Source organism: Etheostoma spectabile, chromosome 12 (assembly GCF_008692095.1).
Source record: "Etheostoma spectabile isolate EspeVRDwgs_2016 chromosome 12, UIUC_Espe_1.0, whole genome shotgun sequence".
Lineage (NCBI taxonomy): Eukaryota > Metazoa > Chordata > Actinopteri > Perciformes > Percidae > Etheostoma > Etheostoma spectabile.
Genome location: NC_045744.1, coordinates 20788633 through 20809044, shown reverse-complemented (window position 1 = coordinate 20809044; position 20412 = coordinate 20788633). Strand labels below are relative to the sequence as shown.

The 20412-nt window shown below is 38.7% G+C and overlaps 1 protein-coding gene across 1 annotated transcript; it reads left to right on the top strand.

Annotated features, from left to right (window-relative positions):
- The first annotated feature begins 1785 nt into the window (after positions 1-1785).
- On the top strand, positions 1786-16192 carry LOC116699395 (myosin-7). Its single transcript, XM_032531934.1, has 38 exons — positions 1786-1852; positions 2079-2152; positions 2336-2543; positions 3744-3887; positions 4213-4369; positions 4471-4498; positions 4610-4715; positions 4922-5014; positions 5142-5205; positions 5321-5419; positions 5574-5677; positions 6375-6513; positions 6597-6715; positions 6895-7044; positions 7127-7297; positions 7389-7698; positions 7787-7860; positions 7947-8152; positions 8240-8363; positions 8460-8852; positions 9090-9332; positions 9422-9598; positions 9697-9842; positions 9941-10031; positions 10121-10510; positions 10800-10926; positions 11010-11128; positions 11222-11418; positions 13097-13280; positions 13438-13603; positions 13685-13809; positions 14262-14570; positions 14655-14858; positions 14952-15248; positions 15349-15453; positions 15549-15644; positions 15724-15858; positions 16059-16192. The coding sequence occupies exons 3-38, from the start codon at positions 2343-2345 to the stop codon at positions 16077-16079; spliced, it is 5814 nt and encodes a 1937-aa protein (XP_032387825.1). The 5' UTR covers positions 1786-1852; positions 2079-2152; positions 2336-2342; the 3' UTR covers positions 16080-16192.
- Positions 16193-20412: the final 4220 nt, after the last annotated feature.

The following is a 20412-nucleotide window of genomic DNA, read 5'->3' as shown; positions in this document are numbered from 1 at the left end:
TGGCTGCCAGTTTTTTTAAACTGCGGTCGCTATAAAAAAAGGTAAAATAGCATGGTAAACCATGTTGAATGTCTTGGAACAATCTAAAAAATATACATATTGCAAACTCATTATTATCCAAAGCTGTATATATTCTATCAGTAAGTTTCTAAAAGTGCCATATAAATTGGATGTTTTTATGGAAACCATACTGATGATCATAGTAAATATTGTGTGTGTCTAGGTGTTACAGAATTCTTTTATGAACAACTTTTTTTTTAATCTTTGAAACACAAGGATTTAGGATCACCTGTTTTAAAGAGTGAAATAACTTTAGCCATTTTCAGGTCAGAAGGTATGATGCCAGTTTTCAAGAATACTGCATAAATAAATGTTAAAGGCGTAATAATAATGACTTAATAAGTCATGACTTCTTTAATTAAGGAGGTGCCAATTTTATCATGACCAGGTGAGGAGATTTTTAAAAAATCGAATATAATACCATTCACCTCCTTTAAGTCAGGCGGATCAAAATTACTAAAAGAGGGAAAAATAACTGTTGTGTCAACTATGCTATTTGCAAGAGATGGGCCAACACTTCATCATTAAAGCTACAACATATCAAATTAGGATTTGTCCAGCTGAGCCACATGAAATTGAAGCAACATCATTAACACGACACTCGCTGGATCCTTGTATTGACAACGATGTTGGCACTTGTCGAATCTACTATATAATGTACAGCTTAGTTTTACAGGCTGTCATTTAAAAAAATTGCAGTCACTATAGACTGTAGCTTATTTAAAAATGGCGGTTTGTGCAGGATGTCCCGTGTCGTGCTGGTGACCTTTCTCTCTGACCGATCCATGGTCTGCAGTGTTTTAAATCCACCTTCTAGTATCTGCTCAGCTGTCTCACAACCTCAACCAGCTGGTACCAAAAAAGAACCGGCTACCAGGTACTATCCACAACATTTGCAAATAGTAAAAAACTAAATCTCCCAAAAGTTGAAATACTAAAAAAGGGATTCTACACAACCCTTTAAGTTTATTAATTAATAGTTATTTTAATTTGTTAAAAGAGTCAAAGTTTTTTAAAATCTATTGTTGATTTAAACCCCTTAAGATGAACCATCCTGTTTTCAAGACAGACTTAGTAAATAGAAGCAGTTTCTCCTACTGTTCCTATTTACGGAAACCTATTTAAGATTTTTTGCTGTTTCAGATTTGTTTCTGTACAGCAAAAATAGATTTCCCAGAACCCACTGGTCACAGTTGCACATACTTTGGCTATTAGTGTCCCAAAACAGATTATTAGATAAATAAAAAAATACACAAGAATTTGATATAAAAGAAATAGGAAATTTTGGTAATTTTACTTATACATTTTTGACCTATAGGTAGCAATTCATACCTTTGTTGTTACACTTGCACCCTTTTTTGCTCCCCCTTAGAGACAAAAAATAGAATCTGGTTTGTGTCCACCACCAGTCCTCACTGAGATGACAGAAAACAACTGTGGTAGAATTAGAGATAAAAGGCTGTGCTTTGGTAAGTGACAGGCGAGTTATGTAAGAGAAAGTTCCTGGCACCATTCCTAAAAAAATCCCATTATTCGGATGTGAGCAGTTAAAGCAGCCAGATATCATGAGAGCCTTATCATAAGTGATGACAGTAATGGCGATAACCATAATGTGTGTGTGTGTGAGGGTAAAGGGGTATGTGTGAAGTAGTATACCTGTTGAGATATGTGTGTGTGCGTGAGTGGGTCAGGGTGGTAACCTTGGCCTTGTAAGGCAGGGTTAACAGGGGTTATATATTTGATCCCTGCCTTCCCTGCAGGTCTAGCAGCTGTTCCTCTTCACCTGGCCTCTGTAAGTCTGCACAACTGGTTGTATTTTGAATTACTGCTGTTTTTGTACTGTATTTTATTTATTTATTTTTATTTTCTGAAGTCTAAACTAAAGGTAAATCAATTTAAATATGTGTTAGGAATGTACAGTTTTTTAATGTAAAGCATAGTTACTTTTTCTAATACTAATGTAAAGTAAGTATAAAATTCAGACATTTTACAATATCCTCACAATATCTTACTTATAGTTTTCTCTGTTCCCTTTAGGTCACTGGCATACTCTGAGGTCTGAGCTCACCTGTCATCGGAGCTGAATCCACCGGTAAATTCTCCTTTTCTAAGCAATTCATATTATAGAGTTAAAGATTGATATAAAAGACAAAAGTTTTGATTTTCCTTGAAATCACAGTTAAAAAGAAAAGTAAAAGATAACATGGTAAAGAATAAGAAACAGACAGTTTCAGAGTGAAACCTTAATCACCTCTACTAACTGTGTGTGCATTAGTGCAGCCATGGGGGATGCAGAAATGTCTGTGTTTGGGCCGGCTGCTCCGTACCTGAGGAAGTCGGACAAGGAGCGTATGGAGGCCTCCACACGTCTCTTCGACATAAAGAAGGAATGTTTTGTCCCAGATCCAGTCGAAGAGTTTGTGAAGGCAACTGTCAGCAGCCGAGATGGAGACAAGGTCACGGTAGAGACACAGAATGGGAAGGTTGGTGTCATTTTACCATTCAGACATTTAGTTTATATCATTAACACATGCGGTTAACTTATCATAGTTGCAATTATACATTATTATTATTACTATTTTATCATCATCATTCTATTACCGTTACTGATACTACTTTCTATTATTACTATTATTAATATTATTATTATTATTATAGGTTGGGTTGCAGAGTATTTTGGTCTCTCTCTCAACCCTTTCTCTCTCCTCTCACTTTCCATTCTATGTATCATTGTGTCATATGGATTGTTTATACTTTACTTATATTATGCTGGTCTGTTCTGTGAATACCACTCTATTGCATGGCTGTCCGTCCGGGGAGAGGAATCCCTCCTCGGTTGCTCTCCCTAAAGGTTTCTTTCTGCTTTTCCTTGTTAAAGTTTTTTTGGGGAGTTTTTCCTTGTCTGATGGTAGGGTCAAAGGACAGAGGATGTGGCCAGCCATAAACAGAGTTGTAAGAGAATTCATTCATATTGAAATGGGAAATACTTGCCATAAAATAAATGTTTTGCCTTAATAAATCAATCAACATTTATGAATATAGCACTTTACAACAACCAGCAGGTATCCAAAGTGTTTCACCTCAGAAACTAAGATCTACCTAGAATGCCAAAAGTTAAGCACTGTCAAATCCAGAGACTCCTTCACTTAATTCTTCAGTTCACTTAAAACCAATCTGTCCCGGAACAAAAACTGAATCCATCCTAACTGGGTCACTCCGATCACCAGGATCAGTAACAGCAGCAAGGGAAACACATTAGACGAGAGTGTCTATGTGAGTGTCCTTGTCTGGGAGCAAGTGATAATGTGAGAGTAACTCAATGTGTGATTCAAAGCATCTATCCTTGAATGAGTGCAAATATAAATTCTATAGGGACCCTGTGTGTATCACTGCCATTAAAGTGCCTCGAGTAAAGTATGGTCAAATGAGGCACTGCTGCCATCATGTGTGGCATGATTTGTAATGTTATACAAGCTGTATAATTTTTTTTTTTAATGTTTGGCTTACTTACTTATAAGATATTTTTTGTTTTTTTTTTCCCTTTATTATAACAACTGAACAGAGCCAGGAAATGAGGGAGAGAGAGGGGGGATGACATGAAGCAAAGGGCCTCGGGTCAGATTTGAACCCTTGATAATGTGACTATTACGTATTAATCAGGAAAACTGTATTATTTTCCTCAGACTGTGGTGGTCAAAGAGTCCCAGGTTCTGCAACAGAATCCTCCAAAGTTTGACAAGATTGAGGACATGGCCATGTTGACCTTCCTCCATGAACCAGCTGTGCTATTTAACCTCAAAGAGCGTTATGCAGCATGGATGATCTATGTGAGTAGACTACAATCATATGAAAAAGATTTGTCAATAAACTCTACTGTACACCTCTCAAAGCGGGGTTTGCTGAATGTGATAAAACAGTATGTTTACACTTGTAGAAGATGAGATCATGGTTAATTTAGCTCCTATTCTTAAATAAATATTGGCACTAGTTCTAAATCTTTAACAAAAACAAAATAATGGACTAAAAAGTCAAAAGTACACGAAAGACAAAATAGTGTGTCAAAAAGCTGAAATGATCAATATATAAAAACATAAAGTTTTAAATTACAAATGGTTGTTGTGAACACAGATATATTTTTTCTGTGATTCACAGACCTACTCTGGGCTCTTCTGTGTGACTGTCAACCCCTACAAGTGGCTGCCAGTCTACAACCAAGAGGTGGTTGTTGCCTATAGAGGAAAGAAGAGGGCTGAAGCTCCTCCTCATATCTTCTCCATCTCTGACAATGCCTATCAGTACATGCTGTCAGGTACAACCTACTAAATTTAGATAACTTTTCTTACGTGTACTGTAACTATGCTGAATCTTGATACTCACAAAACTGTACTCTCTGCAAATTTGTTCTTGTAGACCGTGAAAACCAGTCCATTTTGATCACGTATGTAATGTCTCATTCTTGAAAATCATATATGACACTAAATGCTCTGATATAAAATATCATTCTACATTATGCTACTGTAAATATTGATCACTGACTTGTCAATTGCAGTGGAGAATCTGGTGCAGGAAAGACTGTCAACACAAAGCGAGTCATCCAGTATTTTGCTAGTATTGCAGCTAGCGGTGTAAAGAAAGACCCCAATGCCAAGGACAAGGTAATAAATAAACTCTGTCAAATGTGTGAGTTGTGGAAGTTGTCGTCTATCTATCAACTCTTACCCACTTTAACTAAATTGGGTAAATACATTTGCATAATTCCTTGCTCAGTTTCAAAAACTGCCAGCAGAGGCTGCTAAAGTCTTGCTGTGTAGCTTTAAACATTTATTACAGATTGAGCATGTATAATGTTCCCTTTTGACAGGGTACCCTGGAGGATCAAATCATCCAGGCTAACCCTGCTCTGGAGGCCTTTGGGAATGCCAAGACCATCAGGAATGACAACTCCTCTAGATTTGTGAGTCTCTAATTTTTGTGTGACTAAACTGTGAAATTTATTAGTAAGTTTCCATGTAAACAGCGGCAGTAGCAGATATCAAGGTTTTTCTTTAAAATACAAACTATAAACTACAATACATTTTCAGGGTAAATTCATCCGGATTCATTTTGATGCCAGGGGAAAGTTGGCCTCTGCTGATATTGAAACATGTAAGATCAAACTTATCTAACATGCACTAATACTGTTTATAGTATTTTATTTATGTTTTACAACATAGATCTAGACAAATAACGTTTTTTCTTACTTGTATTTTTCACTTTTCAGACCTTCTGGAGAAGTCTCGTGTGACTTTCCAGCTCAAGGCTGAAAGAGATTACCACATCTTTTACCAGATTCTCTCCAATAAGAAGCCTGAACTGCTTGGTTAGTACACGGCTGTGACTCATTTGTGCCTCAGTGGTAGTTGGCCACCATGAAAAGAAAAAGTGAAAAAAATTAAAACCCTGGCTGTCATTGGCTTGTTATTGCACTTGTGTCTCCATCTGTCTGACTTTGACACTCTCTCTCTGTCCTCCAGAGATGCTGTTGATCACAAACAATCCCTACGACTATGCCTTCATCTCTCAGGGGGAAACCCAAGTGGCCTCCATTGATGATGCAGAGGAATTGATGGCAACAGATGTCAGTGACATGAGTCATGAGTTGCACAGGTTTCATTGCAAAAACAAGCCAGTGTTCAAACAATGCAGGGTTATATGTTGGTTAAGGTACCGGTGAGACAGTGAAATGCAATCCAGAAAGTCCAGTTGGAGTAACAGATGAATATGTTCAAAGACTTATCAAAAGCTTCTTAGCTGTTTATAATACTCAGAGACAGGATTTTACAACTCTAGAAACTTTTATCAAAACGATCACAAGGTAAAAATAAAGTACGGTACAAATAAGGCGCTCAGATTTTAAAGTGGTCTACAGGGAATGCACATTCCTTTGAACCAGATTCAACTTTTTTCTGTTGTTTTGCTGGACCCCCCCTGTCAACTCACTGGCTCCACTGATAAATGAGGGGGCTGCATTTTTTCATTTAGGACTTCACACATACAGGTACAAAGTAGTAGGCAGTTTCTGACCTTTCATTAGCTCTCTGTGTGTGTTGCGCTGATCACACAATTTATGCTCAGACTGGACAGTTGCATTCTGACGTCAGACTACTCACAATGAAGTTGTTCATTTCTTATTGGACAGTTTGTTCACCGAGTACAGCATAGATGTTAAGGTAGCTTTTAAGGATTTAGAATTTTTTGAGTCCCAAATTTAGAATTTAGATCAAAACTATTTTACGTGCACAAATCTTGAGGAGTTATCATGTGCTCCTCCACAGAGTGCCTTTGATGTGTTGGGCTTTACACAAGAGGAAAAGAACTCTGTGTACAAGCTGACTGGTGCCATCATGCATCATGGCAACATGAAGTTCAAGACCAAGCAGCGTGAAGAGCAGGCAGAGGCTGATGGCACTGAAGGTGAGAGAAGCTCCGTTTGTCATGCTGGTCCAGAACCAACAAAGATAGACAATGGCCTTACATAATTCACTTTCCTTATTCAGATGCTGACAAAGTTGCATATCTGATGGGCCTGAACTCCGCAGACCTCATCAAGGGTCTCTGTCACCCAAGAGTCAAAGTAGGGAATGAGTGGGTCACCAAGGGACAAAGTGTTGCTCAAGTAAGAAGTACAAACAAAGTCAACTTAAATATTATACATAAAGGTTCTATAACCAATAAAGGAATACATTCTGTTTTCTTCAGTATATGGCAACATCTACAGAGGCTAAAAATCTTGCATGAAAAAAATCTGTATTCATTTCTATGCTTTGTAATAGATATGTTGTCTTTTTTTTCCAGGTGAACTATGCAATTGGAGCTCTTTCCAAGGCTGTTTATGAAAAGATGTTCCTGTGGATGGTGATAAGAATCAACCAGTCACTAGAGACCAAGCAGCCTCGCCAATACTTCATTGGTGTCCTGGACATTGCTGGATTTGAAATCTTTGATGTAAATGATCTTATTAGTTCACAATTAACCTGCCCTCTTTCAACAAAATAGATAGAAAATCCTACATATTTTCTCTTTGCAGTTCAACACCTTTGAGCAGCTGTGCATCAACTTCACCAATGAAAAACTGCAACAGTTTTTCAACCACCACATGTTTGTGCTGGAGCAGGAAGAGTACAAGAAAGAGGGCATTGAATGGACCTTCATAGATTTTGGTATGGACTTGCAGGCCTGCATTGACCTAATTGAAAAGGTGAGCGACTACACTATGTTTAGCCTTACATGATGATTTATTGAAAATATTATGATTAATTTTTAAACAACTCCTATTTTTGTCCCTTCAGCCCATGGGTATTATGTCCATCCTTGAAGAGGAGTGCATGTTCCCCAAAGCCTCTGATACCACCTTTAAAACTAAGCTCTATGACAATCATCTGGGAAAATCTGGCAACTTCCAGAAGCCCAGAGTTGTTAAAGGGAAACCAGAGGCCCATTTTGCCCTGATGCATTATGCTGGAACTGTTGATTATAATATCAACAACTGGCTGGTGAAGAACAAGGATCCTCTGAATGAGACCGTTGTAGGACTCTACCAGAAGTCTAATCTCAAGGTGTTGTCTGTCCTCTTTGTAAATTATGCTGGAGCAGAAGCAGGTACCCTAACATGATTATCTTGATTGGAAATTCAATATTTATTTTTTGTCTAGCTATAAGGTTACATTTTCAAGTTTTTTTTTAACAGCTTTGGGTGATGAAGTCAAAAAAGAGAAGAAGAAGAAAGGATCATCATTTCAGACTGTGTCAGCTCTTCATAGGGTATTGTGTATGACATTGTGGTATTTTGCATAATGTTGATGCTGAAAAAGCCAGTATTTATAAATGTATGCTTTATCATATTAAAGGAAAACCTGAACAAGCTGATGACCAACTTGAGGTCGACTCACCCTCACTTTGTTCGCTGCATCATCCCCAATGAGACCAAGACTCCTGGGGCCATGGAGAACCCTCTGGTGATGCACCAGCTGCGCTGTAACGGTGTGCTGGAAGGCATCAGGATCTGCAGAAAGGGCTTCCCCAACAGGATCCTTTATGGAGATTTCAAACAGAGGTATTATTCAATAAGTCAAATACTGTGTAATTTATAACAGAAGTTAAATATTATTCTCCAAAATACTTTTTGTTTTTTGTTTCCCAGATATCGCATCCTGAATCCTGCTGCCATCCCTGAGGGTCAGTTCATGGACAGCAGGAAGGGAGCTGAGAAACTTCTGGGTTCTCTGGATATTGATCACAATCAGTACAAGTTTGGACATACCAAGGTATCATCTAAAGTTGTTCTCATTTTGAGATTAGTGAAATATCCCAGTAAGAGATGAAGAAGAAGCCAAAACGTAAATACCCAATTGTGTTGTTAGGTGTTCTTCAAGGCTGGTTTGCTGGGTCTGCTTGAGGAGATGAGAGATGAGCGTCTCTCCAAAATCATCACTGGTATTCAAGCCAGATCCCGTGGTCTTTTGTCTCGTATTGAGTATCAGAAGATGGTGGAACGCAGAGAAGCATTATTAGTGATCCAATGGAATGTCCGTTCATTTATGGGGGTCAAGAATTGGCCCTGGATGAAGCTGTTCTTCAAGATCAAACCGTTGTTGAGATCTGCTGAAGCAGAAAAGGAGATGGCCAACATGAAGGAAGAATTCCTGAAGCTGAAAGAGGCTTATGCAAAATCTGAAGCTCGGAGAAAAGAACTAGAGGAGAAAATGGTATCTCTTCTTCAGGAGAAAAATGACCTGCAACTTCAAGTTCAAGCGGTGAGAATGCCACTATACTGACATTTTCCTTTGAACACGTCATTAAGGTATATGCTAATGAGATTGAATGTTTGGAACTTGAAGAAAAAACGGTCACTCTTCTTCAAGAGAAGAATGACCTGCAGCTCCAAGTTCAATCTGTATGTTAGAAATGTTAAAATCTGTGAGCAATTCAAATAATATTGAAATCATACCAAGTCTGCCAATCCATAATGCTGTGACTTTAAATTATAACAGGAGCAAGATAATCTTGGTGATGCTGAAGAAAGATGTGAGGGGCTGATCAAAAACAAGATTCAGCTGGAGGCAAAAGCCAAAGAGCTGACAGAAAGACTGGAGGATGAGGAGGAGATGAATGCTGAACTGACTGCTAAGAAGAGGAAGCTGGAAGATGAGTGCTCTGAGCTGAAGAAAGATATTGATGACTTAGAGTTAACTCTGGCTAAAGTGGAGAAAGAGAAGCACGCCACAGAAAACAAGGTACAGTGTGATATCTAACTTAACCTTAATTTGTTTCAGATCAGCAACTTAACAAGGCATCCAGTAAATCATATTTTCTTGGTTCACAGGTGAAGAACCTGGCTGAAGAGATGGCTGCTCTGGATGATATCATTGCTAAGTTGACCAAAGAAAAGAAAGCCTTACAGGAAGCTCATCAGCAAACACTGGATGATCTGCAGAGTGAAGAAGACAAAGTCAACACTCTGACCAAGGCCAAGACTAAGCTGGAGCAGCAAGTAGATGATGTAAGAATCCATATCAAAACTGTATTATTTAGATGATATTGTAAGAATTACAAATAAAATGATTCACAAATGTTGTAATCAAATGTATTTGCATTAAGCTTGAAGGATCTCTTGAGCAAGAGAAGAAGATTCGAATGGACCTTGAAAGATCTAAGAGAAAGCTGGAGGGAGACTTAAAGTTGAACCAGGAGACTGTAATGGATTTAGAAAATGACAAGCAACAGCTGGAGGAGCGCCTGAAAAAGTACAAAATTCATCATTACATTGTTCATTCAGTATGGTCATATAATATTGTGAATGCAGTTTCATTTTGGCTATCACTAATCAAACTAAATTTTGCAGAAAAGACTTTGAAGTCAGCCAGCTAAACAGCAAAATTGAAGATGAACAGGCCATAACCATTCAACTCCAGAAGAAGATAAAAGAGCTGCAGGTACAAATGTGAATTAGTAACTGCGAATGAATTACATAAAATAACATTTTCCCAAAGTATTGCCGCATTTAAACATGTTGTTCTACTAGGCTCGTGTAGAGGAGCTGGAAGAAGAACTTGAGGCAGAGCGAGCTGCCCGAGCCAAAGTGGAGAAACAGAGAGCAGACTTGGCCAGAGAGCTAGAGGAGATCAGTGAGAGGCTGGAGGAGGCTGGTGGAGCAACATCTGCCCAGATTGAAATGAACAAGAAGAGGGAGGCTGAGTTCCTGAAACTTCGCAGAGACCTTGAAGAGGCCACTCTGCAGCATGAAGCCACTGCTGCCACACTCAGGAAGAAACAAGCTGACAGTGTGGCTGACCTGGGAGAGCAGATTGATAACCTGCAGAGAGTCAAGCAGAAACTGGAGAAGGAGAAGAGCGAGCTCAGACTGGAGCTGGATGACGTGGTCTCCAATATGGAACACGTAGCTAAGTCTAAGGTATGTGTGCATCAAGTTGCTCAGGTAAATTTTTCACACTGGTGGAACTGACAACCTGGTAGTTAACTAAATGATGATTGTGAACTGTGAACATGAACACCTCCACCTTAAATTTGTTGTTCTATTTAGAAGGTGGTATTAGTATTATAGGTGGACGAGACAAGCTAGATTTAACATTAAGACTTCTATCCCTCAAATCAGCAAAGTAGTGAATGCATGTCTAGAGATGTCTAATGTTGTAAAGTAGTAAACAATGCCTGTGAACTATATGGTATATTTCCTATATAAGATTAACTTGGAAAAGACCTGCAGAACTTTGGAGGATCAAATGAATGAATACAGGACTAGGTGTGATGAATATCAGAGATCCATTAGTGACTACACCACCCAGAAAGCCAAGCTTCAAGCTGAGAATGGTCAGTGGTACTATTTGCACATGAAATAATAAATTAGTTTAATGTGCAACAATGCAATTCTAAAATATATTTTACCTCTCTAGATGACTTTTCAAGACAGCTGGAGGAGAAAGAATCTCTTATTTCTCAGCTGACCAGAGGAAAGAATTCCTACAATCAACAACTTGAAGATCTAAAAAGACAACTAGAGGAGGAAATAAAGGTATGAAAATGCCAAAATGTATTATTTTATCTCTTTGTATCAAAACTAGTTGTATGTCCAAGAGAAATACACACATTATCAATATTTATCCAGGCCAAGAATGCGTTAGCCCACGCAGTGCAGTCTGCTCGACATGACTGTGACCTGCTCAGGGAGCAGTATGAGGAGGAGCAGGAGGCCAAGGCTGAATTGCAACGCAACATGTCCAAGGCCAACTCTGAGGTGGCTCAGTGGAGAACCAAGTACGAAACTGATGCCATCCAGAGAACCGAGGAACTGGAGGAGGCCAAGTGAGTCTAGTATATACAAGGACATTAATCCAAAATATTATGTAAGATAAAGCCTTCAAGAGAAGTAAACGTCAAGAGAAACCTTTTTTTTTTTTTTCAACCTGTAACTGTGAATGAATTACATAAAATAACATTTTCCCAAAGTATTGCCGCATTTAAACATGTTGTTCTACTAGGCTCGTGTAGAGGAGCTGGAAGAAGAGCTTGAGGCAGAGCGAGCTGCCCGAGCCAAAGTGGAGAAACAGAGAGCAGACTTGGCCAGAGAGCTAGAACTATTTTCCATGAGTTTGTGTCTAAGTGACAAGGAACAAGAATTGTTTAAATTGTCCACTTTTAAGCGAGAGACCGGCAGCTGGTAGCCGCGAACTGGGCTCCAAAGAAAACACATGGGGCAATGGTCACTGTCAATGTATATCAACTTAAAATGCTGTTTTGCTACTGATGCTCAGATTGTCATTATGAGCGTCTGACTACATTATCGAAATCAGTAGCAGTCGCCGTTATCCTGACATGCTTTTATGAGTACTGATGCTAGGTCAACACGGTAACTTTAGCTAATAACATTCCCTTCGTTCCTCCTGCAGCTCTCCGCTCTTGGAACAGTATTTTTATTTAGGAAAATGTGTTTTCTCCTCTATGGCTGGCAGTAGTCATCCTGGTCAAAATAGTTACCTAAGACCGGATGTATGGACCGGTGTGTTAGGATCAATTTTAGCATAACTACCCACAACTATAGTTCATATCCAACAAAGGTGGTCTATGAAAGCTGCGTACAGTGTTGCTTGCCGATTTCTTGCCACAATTTGTAAACACAACCCTTGATTTCATTGAAAATCTTTCAAACAACACTTTAAAACACACATTACGCTTTCTGTACTCCAACACAACAAACTCTCCCCGGCACTCCTCTCTTTTTTCACCGTTGTCACCTCTTGCTAAATTTCAGGACTGGACTTTATCATCTTTAAATGAGGTTGTCAGACACTTATCTAAGCCTGTCAGTGGCAAAAACAAGCACTTTTTGTGGATTTAAACTGACGGTGAAAATTCCCCTGTGCAATTACATTGCAGCCTGTTTCACAGCAAAACTGTTATCTCCAATGATTTTGTTATTTGGAGTAGTGAAACACTGCCTCCAGGCCCACAGTGTTGATAAGATCAAATGCATCTGATGTATTTACTGTATACAGCTTGGGCCACTCTTATCTGTGGACACATCTTGATTTTCAAGTCTGGCATTGAAAGGCCCTCACGCTTTCAAACTAAAGTTTCCTTCCTCATAAGAGGGTCACAGATGTATGTAAAAGGCAATGGGATTGAGAATGGAAATGCTGACACTGAGGCAGAATAGTTTGAATAAAAAATAAAATGACTAGCAATCATTCTCATGATAGTCCATGGGATAATCAGCCATTACGCAAAACTTTTGAGTTTCCTTTAAAGGCAACAAACCGCAGTGAAAGTCAGCCTCAACAAACCGATGTGCTTGTATGAATATGGCAGCCGTAGATGTGAAATTATTCATGTAAAAATCAAGTCTATTTGGAAAGCTGTAGGAGGCTCAGACAGCTTGCCCCAATATACAATGTTTTATATATTTGTTTTATGTACTTATGCAGGGCTCCTTTGCTGCAAGTCATCTCAACCGCCTAAATTTAGAACTTGTTTTGTTTTTTAGAAAGAAGCTGGCTCAGCGTCTGCAGGATGCTGAGGAGGCTGTGGAAGCAGTGAATGCTAAATGCTCGTCTCTGGAGAAGACCAAACACAGGCTGCAGAATGAGATTGAAGATCTCATGGTGGATGTGGAGAGGTCTAATTCTGCTGCTGCTGCTCTGGACAAGAAGCAAAGAAACTTTGACAAAGTACATCAGTATTTTCTAATCATCAAAAACCTGGGGTTTCAAAATATTGTTACATTGCAAATAGAGTCTCCTCAAATGATCACCTTTGCCAAAACTGTAGAGAGCTTGACGTGGTGATATGAACTTAAAATTGTAAAACTTGTGTCTCAATGTCCAGGTCTTGTCTGAGTGGAAACAGAAATATGAGGAGTGTCAGTGTGAGTTGGAGAGCTCTCAGAAGGAAGCCAGGTCACTGAGCACTGAGCTCTTCAAATTAAAAAACTCCTATGAAGAATGTCTAGACCAACTGGAGACAATGAAGAGAGAGAACAAGAATCTTCAGGGTAATATGTATCACTTAATGTGTCCAAACAATCAATACACATCGCAGGTGCCAAATTAAGTACAATTACTTTCATTCACAGAGGAGATTTCTGACCTCACTGAGCAACTTGGTGAGGGAGGAAAAACTGTTCATGAATTGGAAAAAGTCCGTAAGCAGATAGAGCAGGAAAAGAGTGAGATTCAGTCTGCCCTTGAGGAAGCAGAGGTAAGACTAAAACCTCAAATCCTCAGTTTCTTACTACTTCTACTTCTAGAAATATTGTACTTCTTACTCCACTACAGCTTTAGTTACTAGTTACTTTACAAATTACGATTTTTTGCACACAAAACACATGTACTGTAGTTTATAAAACACTATGTTTTATTATAAATTAAACTACCTACCAATATAATGGCCTACAAGTCCAGCTGAAATGATTAGCTTATTTAACACAGTTTTCTCGTTTTTATCAATCCAGTTTCTAAAATGTGAGGGTTTTCCTGCATTGAATACTTTTACTTTTAATAGTATATTTTCCTGATGATACTTACATACTTAACCCTTAATTAACATTTTCAATGAAGGATTTTTATTTGTAACAGAGTGCTTTTATAGTGTGGTATTAGAACGTTTACTTAAGTAGAGGATCTGAATACTTCTTCCACCACTGATCTTAGGGTACTCTTGAGCATGAAGAGGGTAAGATTCTAAGAGCCCAGCTTGAGTTCAACCAAATGAAGGCAGACATGGAGCGTAAACTAGCTGAGAAAGATGAGGAGATGGAGCAGTGCAAGAGGAACTTGCAGAGGATGATAGACACCCTGCAGAGCTCTCTTGAGGCTGAGTGTCGCAGCAGGAATGAGGCTCTCCGTTTGAAGAAAAAGATGGAGGGAGACCTCAATGAGATGGAGATCCAGCTAAGCCAGGCCAACAGGCAAGCAGCTGAGGCCCAGAAACACCTCAAATCTGTTCATGCACATCTCAAGGTAAAAAAGGGAACATGCCTCTCATTTTTGCTGGCATCATTACTATGGTATCTTTGTAACCAGAGGCTTTGAACCTTTTTTCAGGATGCTCAGCTCCAGTTAGATGACTCTCTTCGATACAATGATGATCTGAAAGAAAACAATGCCATAGTTGAGAGACGCAACACCCTTCTTCAGGCCGAAGTGGAGGAGCTCAGGTCTGCTCTGGAGCAAACTGAGAGAGGACGCAAACTTGCTGAGCAAGAGCTGCTGGACGTTAGTGAGAGGGTGCAGCTACTGCACTCACAGGTATGGCAGTTGCTAGACTTCTAAACTTGGGAAAAAATATTTTACATGTTCCTTTTTAGTACATTGTATAACAGAATTACCTTTACTATAAAGAACACCAGCCTGATGAATCACAAGAAGAAGCTGGAGGCTGATACAGTCCAACTTCAGACAGAAGTAGAAGATGCAGTGCAAGAGTGCCGAAACACTGAGGAGAAGGCCAAGAAGGCCATTACTGATGCTGCCATGATGGCAGAGGAGCTGAAGAAAGAGCAGGACACCAGTGCTCACCTGGAGCGTATGAAGAAGAACATGGAGCAAACCATCAAAGACCTGCAGCACCGTCTGGATGAAGCTGAACAGATCGCCATGAAGGGAGGCAAGAAGCAGGTGCAGAAGCTTGAGGCCAGGGTGAGTAATTCTTTTCAGTTTGTGATGTCTGTTTGTTTCTTAGCAGTCGTGTTGAATAAGTTATTGGGATTGTTATCTAAAGAATATTGTCCTTGACCAGGTGAGGGAACTGGAAAATGAGGTGGAAATGGAGCAGAAAAAAAGCATTGAAGCGGTGAAGGGCGTCCGTAAATATGAGCGCCGTATCAAAGAACTTACCTATCAGGTTTGTAGCATGTAGCTAGCTTCATTAATCTGCATGTGTGGTTAAAGTCCTTTTAAAGGACATTAACATTGTAACCTTGTGTCTTATTTTCTCAGACTGAGGAGGATCGCAAGAATATTGCCCGACTCCAAGATTTGGTAGATAAGCTGCAGCTGAAAGTAAAAGCCTACAAGAGAGCTGCTGAGGAGGCTGTAAGTGTGAAGTGAGGTCTTTATTTGGCTTCTTCCCTCGTCAATGTGTATCTATATATCTTTTATTTATCCTGAACAGGAGGAACAGGCTAATGTTCATCTTGGCAAGTTCCGCAAACTACAGCATGAGATGGAAGAAGCTGAAGAAAGAGCTGACATTGCTGAGTCTCAGGTCAACAAGCTGCGGGCGAAGAGCCGTGATGCTGGCTCCAAGGTTTGAAGCATGCACATCATCTGAGCCTTACACATGCTGCCCTCTGTTGACTGGATTTCACAAGAATTAGTACAAATAAATGTTGGTTTATATAAGTGTGTAAATTAATGCATTGCTTTGTGGCACTGAAGCAATACTAATCTGAAGAACTAACAGCTTTTTCTCTTTTTCTTTCTTTCCAACCTCAACGGCTTTAACAGAAAGGCTTTGATGAGGAGTGAAGCTTCGGAGCCTGAAGAAATCCTTTTACCTTAGATCTACGACAGAGTATTGGTCCAATAGGAGGGGAAACAAAATCTGAGATTGTGAGAATAAAGTTGTAATTTAGTTAGAATAAAATCACAATATCGTAGGAATGACATCATGATTTATGTGAAACATATATATATATTTTCATATTATCTCGTAGCAAACAGATGAGAACAGTCTGTCAGGGTTGTTCCCTTCACCGGAGGTGGAAAATTGAAACTACAGTAGGCTACAGCAGCATATGTACTCTTGTAGCACATGTAAATGTTAAAACATTCACATGTGATCCAATCAATTTATGATTCAAAACCAACCTATTCTTTTTTTGTTTATTCTTGAAATATTACAACTTTTTCTTGTAAAATTATGCGTTTAAATAGCCTCGTTTAGATAGCCTGAACTATAACTATTCACAACCTGTAGTGCTTAATAAAATCTCATCAACCTGTTGCCCAACATTGTATTCTTTCATTTAAGAAATTATGTAAAAGAAATTAGTAAGTTCATGGAACACTGTTTAGAAAATACTGAATTCAATGTAACTTAAGTACTGACTGGTCAGTAGCGCCAAAGAAGTTCCATTGCAAATTACAAATATTAGGTTTATTGCGAATTACAAATAGAAGAGTTAAATTGATTCAAATGCTTTGAGATAAATTATGATGTAAGCCAAGCGTCAGTGTTTAGTGGTATGAGGAATCAGGAAGAACAAAGGCCTAATCAAGAAACCTCAAGGGAACCAATGAATCGGGGTGGCAGAGGGCCTAAAAGTGAGAAGTTGAGGTGGGGTGCATTCTAAAATAGAGAGAGATAAAACAAATCCCTTTTTCTTAAAATAGAGTTAAAGAAAGCCCACGAGCCTCGGCCACAATGTCAACAATAAACCAATGCTCATACTCAGGCCTACATAATACCATGCATAATCACTAGCAGCTGCTCAGTAAATAACTGTCCAAGCCTGCCTGTTCCTCCACAGAGCTAGGAAGGATTTCAATGAATCAATAATGAAATATCTAGTTCATATACTGAAATACATCAAGAGAAAACTACAAATTATAATTATTAATGTTCTTTTATAACCTGTACTAAGAGAACTATCCTTACATGTTTGTCTAAAGCTTTGCCTTACCAATGGTGCTGGGTCTCAGTCTTTGTTGCTGCTGTTGGAGACTACGTAAAGATTTGGGGCAGGAGGAGAGAGGAGAGGGGGGCCGTAGATTCCCATTGTGTGAAATTCAAGGGGTCCTATCTCTTCTCTTATTACATGTCATGTCCCTCACTCCCTGAGAGGACAAGCAGGTATCCATTAACTAATTAGAGCAAATTCACACCCATGTTTAAAAAGGTGCACCACATACAGACAGTATGTGTTGAGGATTATCAGCATGATTAACAGGACATATGAGCCCATGTTTGAACGAATAAGAATACTGACCAAAGATGAAACAATTCACTGCCTCTATAATTAGACCATCTTTAATATGGTACATGATGCTTAAAGTCTAATCTCAGAAGTTAAAAGCAATCATCTTTGACACTGTCATAATGTTTTTATACAAACAACCATTTACTACTACCCCCGACTGGCCTGGTGACTCAGTTTAAAGCCAGTTTATAAAATATTTTACACACTCAAGTCTCTCCACGGTAAATTCCTCTGATTCTTCAGTTATTATTCTCCGGCAACCGCAGCAACATAGCATAAAGCATAAAATTCCTTATTTATAAAGATTTGTCATGATTATGATCATTTTCATAGTATCATATTTAGCTACATCATTATTTAGTTGTTAATTGCATAAATTAAAAGAAAAACCAAAAACTTTAAACTTTAAAACAGTTTTACTCAATGTTAATGTGATTTGATTTACATAAACTAACATAGTGTATAAACAATTTAGTGACTAAAAAATAATAATAATTATTTATGTAGCACTTTTATAAGTGCTTTACAGTAAAAGCAGAGGAAAGAACACACCTTTAAGCAGTGATGAAGTCAAGTAAAATTAGAAAAAAACTTCCTGATAAAAAATTGCCTTAGAGAGTTGCTGATGTAATGAGTAGGTGGCCAAAGACCAGAGACATGCAGCAAAATTGCTCCATCTAAATATCCTTCCCCAGTTTGTAATTAGTGAAATATATGTGGTGACATTGTTTATTTGTTTTGACATAAACAAAGCATTTGAATCATGTTTCCTTTAATGAAAAGAAGTTTGACCTGTAAAGTCAGTGTTATCTTCACTTCTTTAGCAGGGGCATGGCATCTCTCACTTCCATTTGGCACCCTGACGCCAGCTGTCAGTAACAGGCCCGGGAAACTATCAGAATGGAAATAATCTCAGCACTTGTCAGCAGCTGTTGACCCTCCTTTTATCTCTTAACCTCTGAAGGGGCTGTAATTATTACTGGTGCTAGTGACTGGCTGTGCATTTTAGTTGCTATAGAAAATTAAACCGTATGTTGTTTATTGATTATGTGTTATTAAAATAGTGGGTTAGGTCATAAAATGTAAATCAAAATATGTTTTGGAGTATAAAAATCCTCTTGATGAACAGCACCTAAGGGTGAGCAGTTGGTAGATGAATAAACAAACTTTTAACCAGTAGATTTCAAACACTAAAAAAATTTGACTAGAATTAAAACATTCTGTGAAGCAGCTCGGCAGGGTCCACATAGGGGGGCCATTTTAAATGGAATGTTCGAAGCTGATGTGCTGTGGAATACAACTGTCACTCCCAGTGTATTTATGTGAGACAGAACCCAGTGTGAGGCCATCATCTGCTACAACTGATCCTAGATGCAGGCAAAGGCGGGATCCAGAAAGCCTTTGTGGCTGTTCTCCTAGATCATTGCAGTCTGCTAAACAGGAATTTCACACAGTTATCTTTGTCCCTAAGGGACTGTAACTGAGGGGCCAGCTTTCACTGGCTGCTGACTGATAATGGGAGAAGGCTTCCACAGTGACCTTGGCATCGTATTGGAGCATATCATACTGACATAGCCCTCTATTGCGTGTCATTACTGTCTTTCAGTGAATCTCAAGCATGTCACCTGTGGCAGACCTCTGAATGTGTGCCTCGCACTTGCCGCCTGGTTAATCTCAGAGACAAATGTTCTGTAGACCGAACCATTTGGTATCTGATGGCTGTTTATGTTACAGCAAAGTCCATTCTATGATAACTAAACACAACGTGTTACAAATGACTCACTGTGATTTCACTTTAGCCTTCTGGGTAATGGAGACCCATACATGACATTCTTCCCTGTAAAATCTTTTCAGATAAATTCTGCGTCTTGCTTTGTGTTTAGACAATACCAATAGTTTACATTTATAAAATTCTCTGCATTATTGTAAAGCGTGCAAAGAATCTGAACTATGCTTTTGTTTTTTGCTTCTGTTCCACAATGCATTGATACATACATTGATGTGTACTTATTTCTTTTTCATTCTTCAACTCCTTTATTATTTAAAAGTTTAAATGCAAAAATATGTAGTTAGAATGTAATGTGATGATTTCTCAATTATTTTGAAATTATACAAAATTAAACAGATATAGAATTCATAACTTAAAATGACTTATTAATGTTTCTGAAGCTCTGCCATTTTGATGGTTTTAACTGACTTGTAACAGCACGAGACTAACAAGACTAACAGTGAAAAGAACGCTATTTTGATACAGTTTTTTTAAGGCATCTACCTGGGTCAGATTTTTCCCGTGAAGTCACAGAATGATTTGCGGCAGGTATACTGCGCTAAAGTAACGCACTCTGAAGGGTCACAGATTTCTTTGTATCACCGGAAAGGCCTGTGTTAGTGTATCCAGGCTTTTTAGCAAGGTAAAAGGTAGCAGGAGATGTCTTTATGTGAGCCTAATTGTATTTAATATGTTATTTTAGAAGTTATCTGCTGTGGTTATGGCTGATACTGAGGTAGGATCATCACAGAAAATAAAAAAATTAAACGAAGAAGAACTAAAAGATAAAAGGGAAAGTGAAACAACGGGTGGTTACGTGAGTCAACTTCTGTCGGGCTTTTAAGAGATGGAGGCAATTACAGTTTTTAATTATTTAAAACCCACTCATATGACTCCCCGGTAACATTAACTCAGTAATCTACAGTGGGCAATGCAGCACCGTATAGAAAAGACCTTTTTGACAGCAGGTGTGATAAATACACTACCACTTTTGTCCAAAGCGACCGCTAGAATCAACACAAACTGAAAGTAACGACAACAAAGTAACATAACAGAAACACATAACATAGTCAATTTAAAGCAACACTATGTAACTTTTTGTACCTTAAAA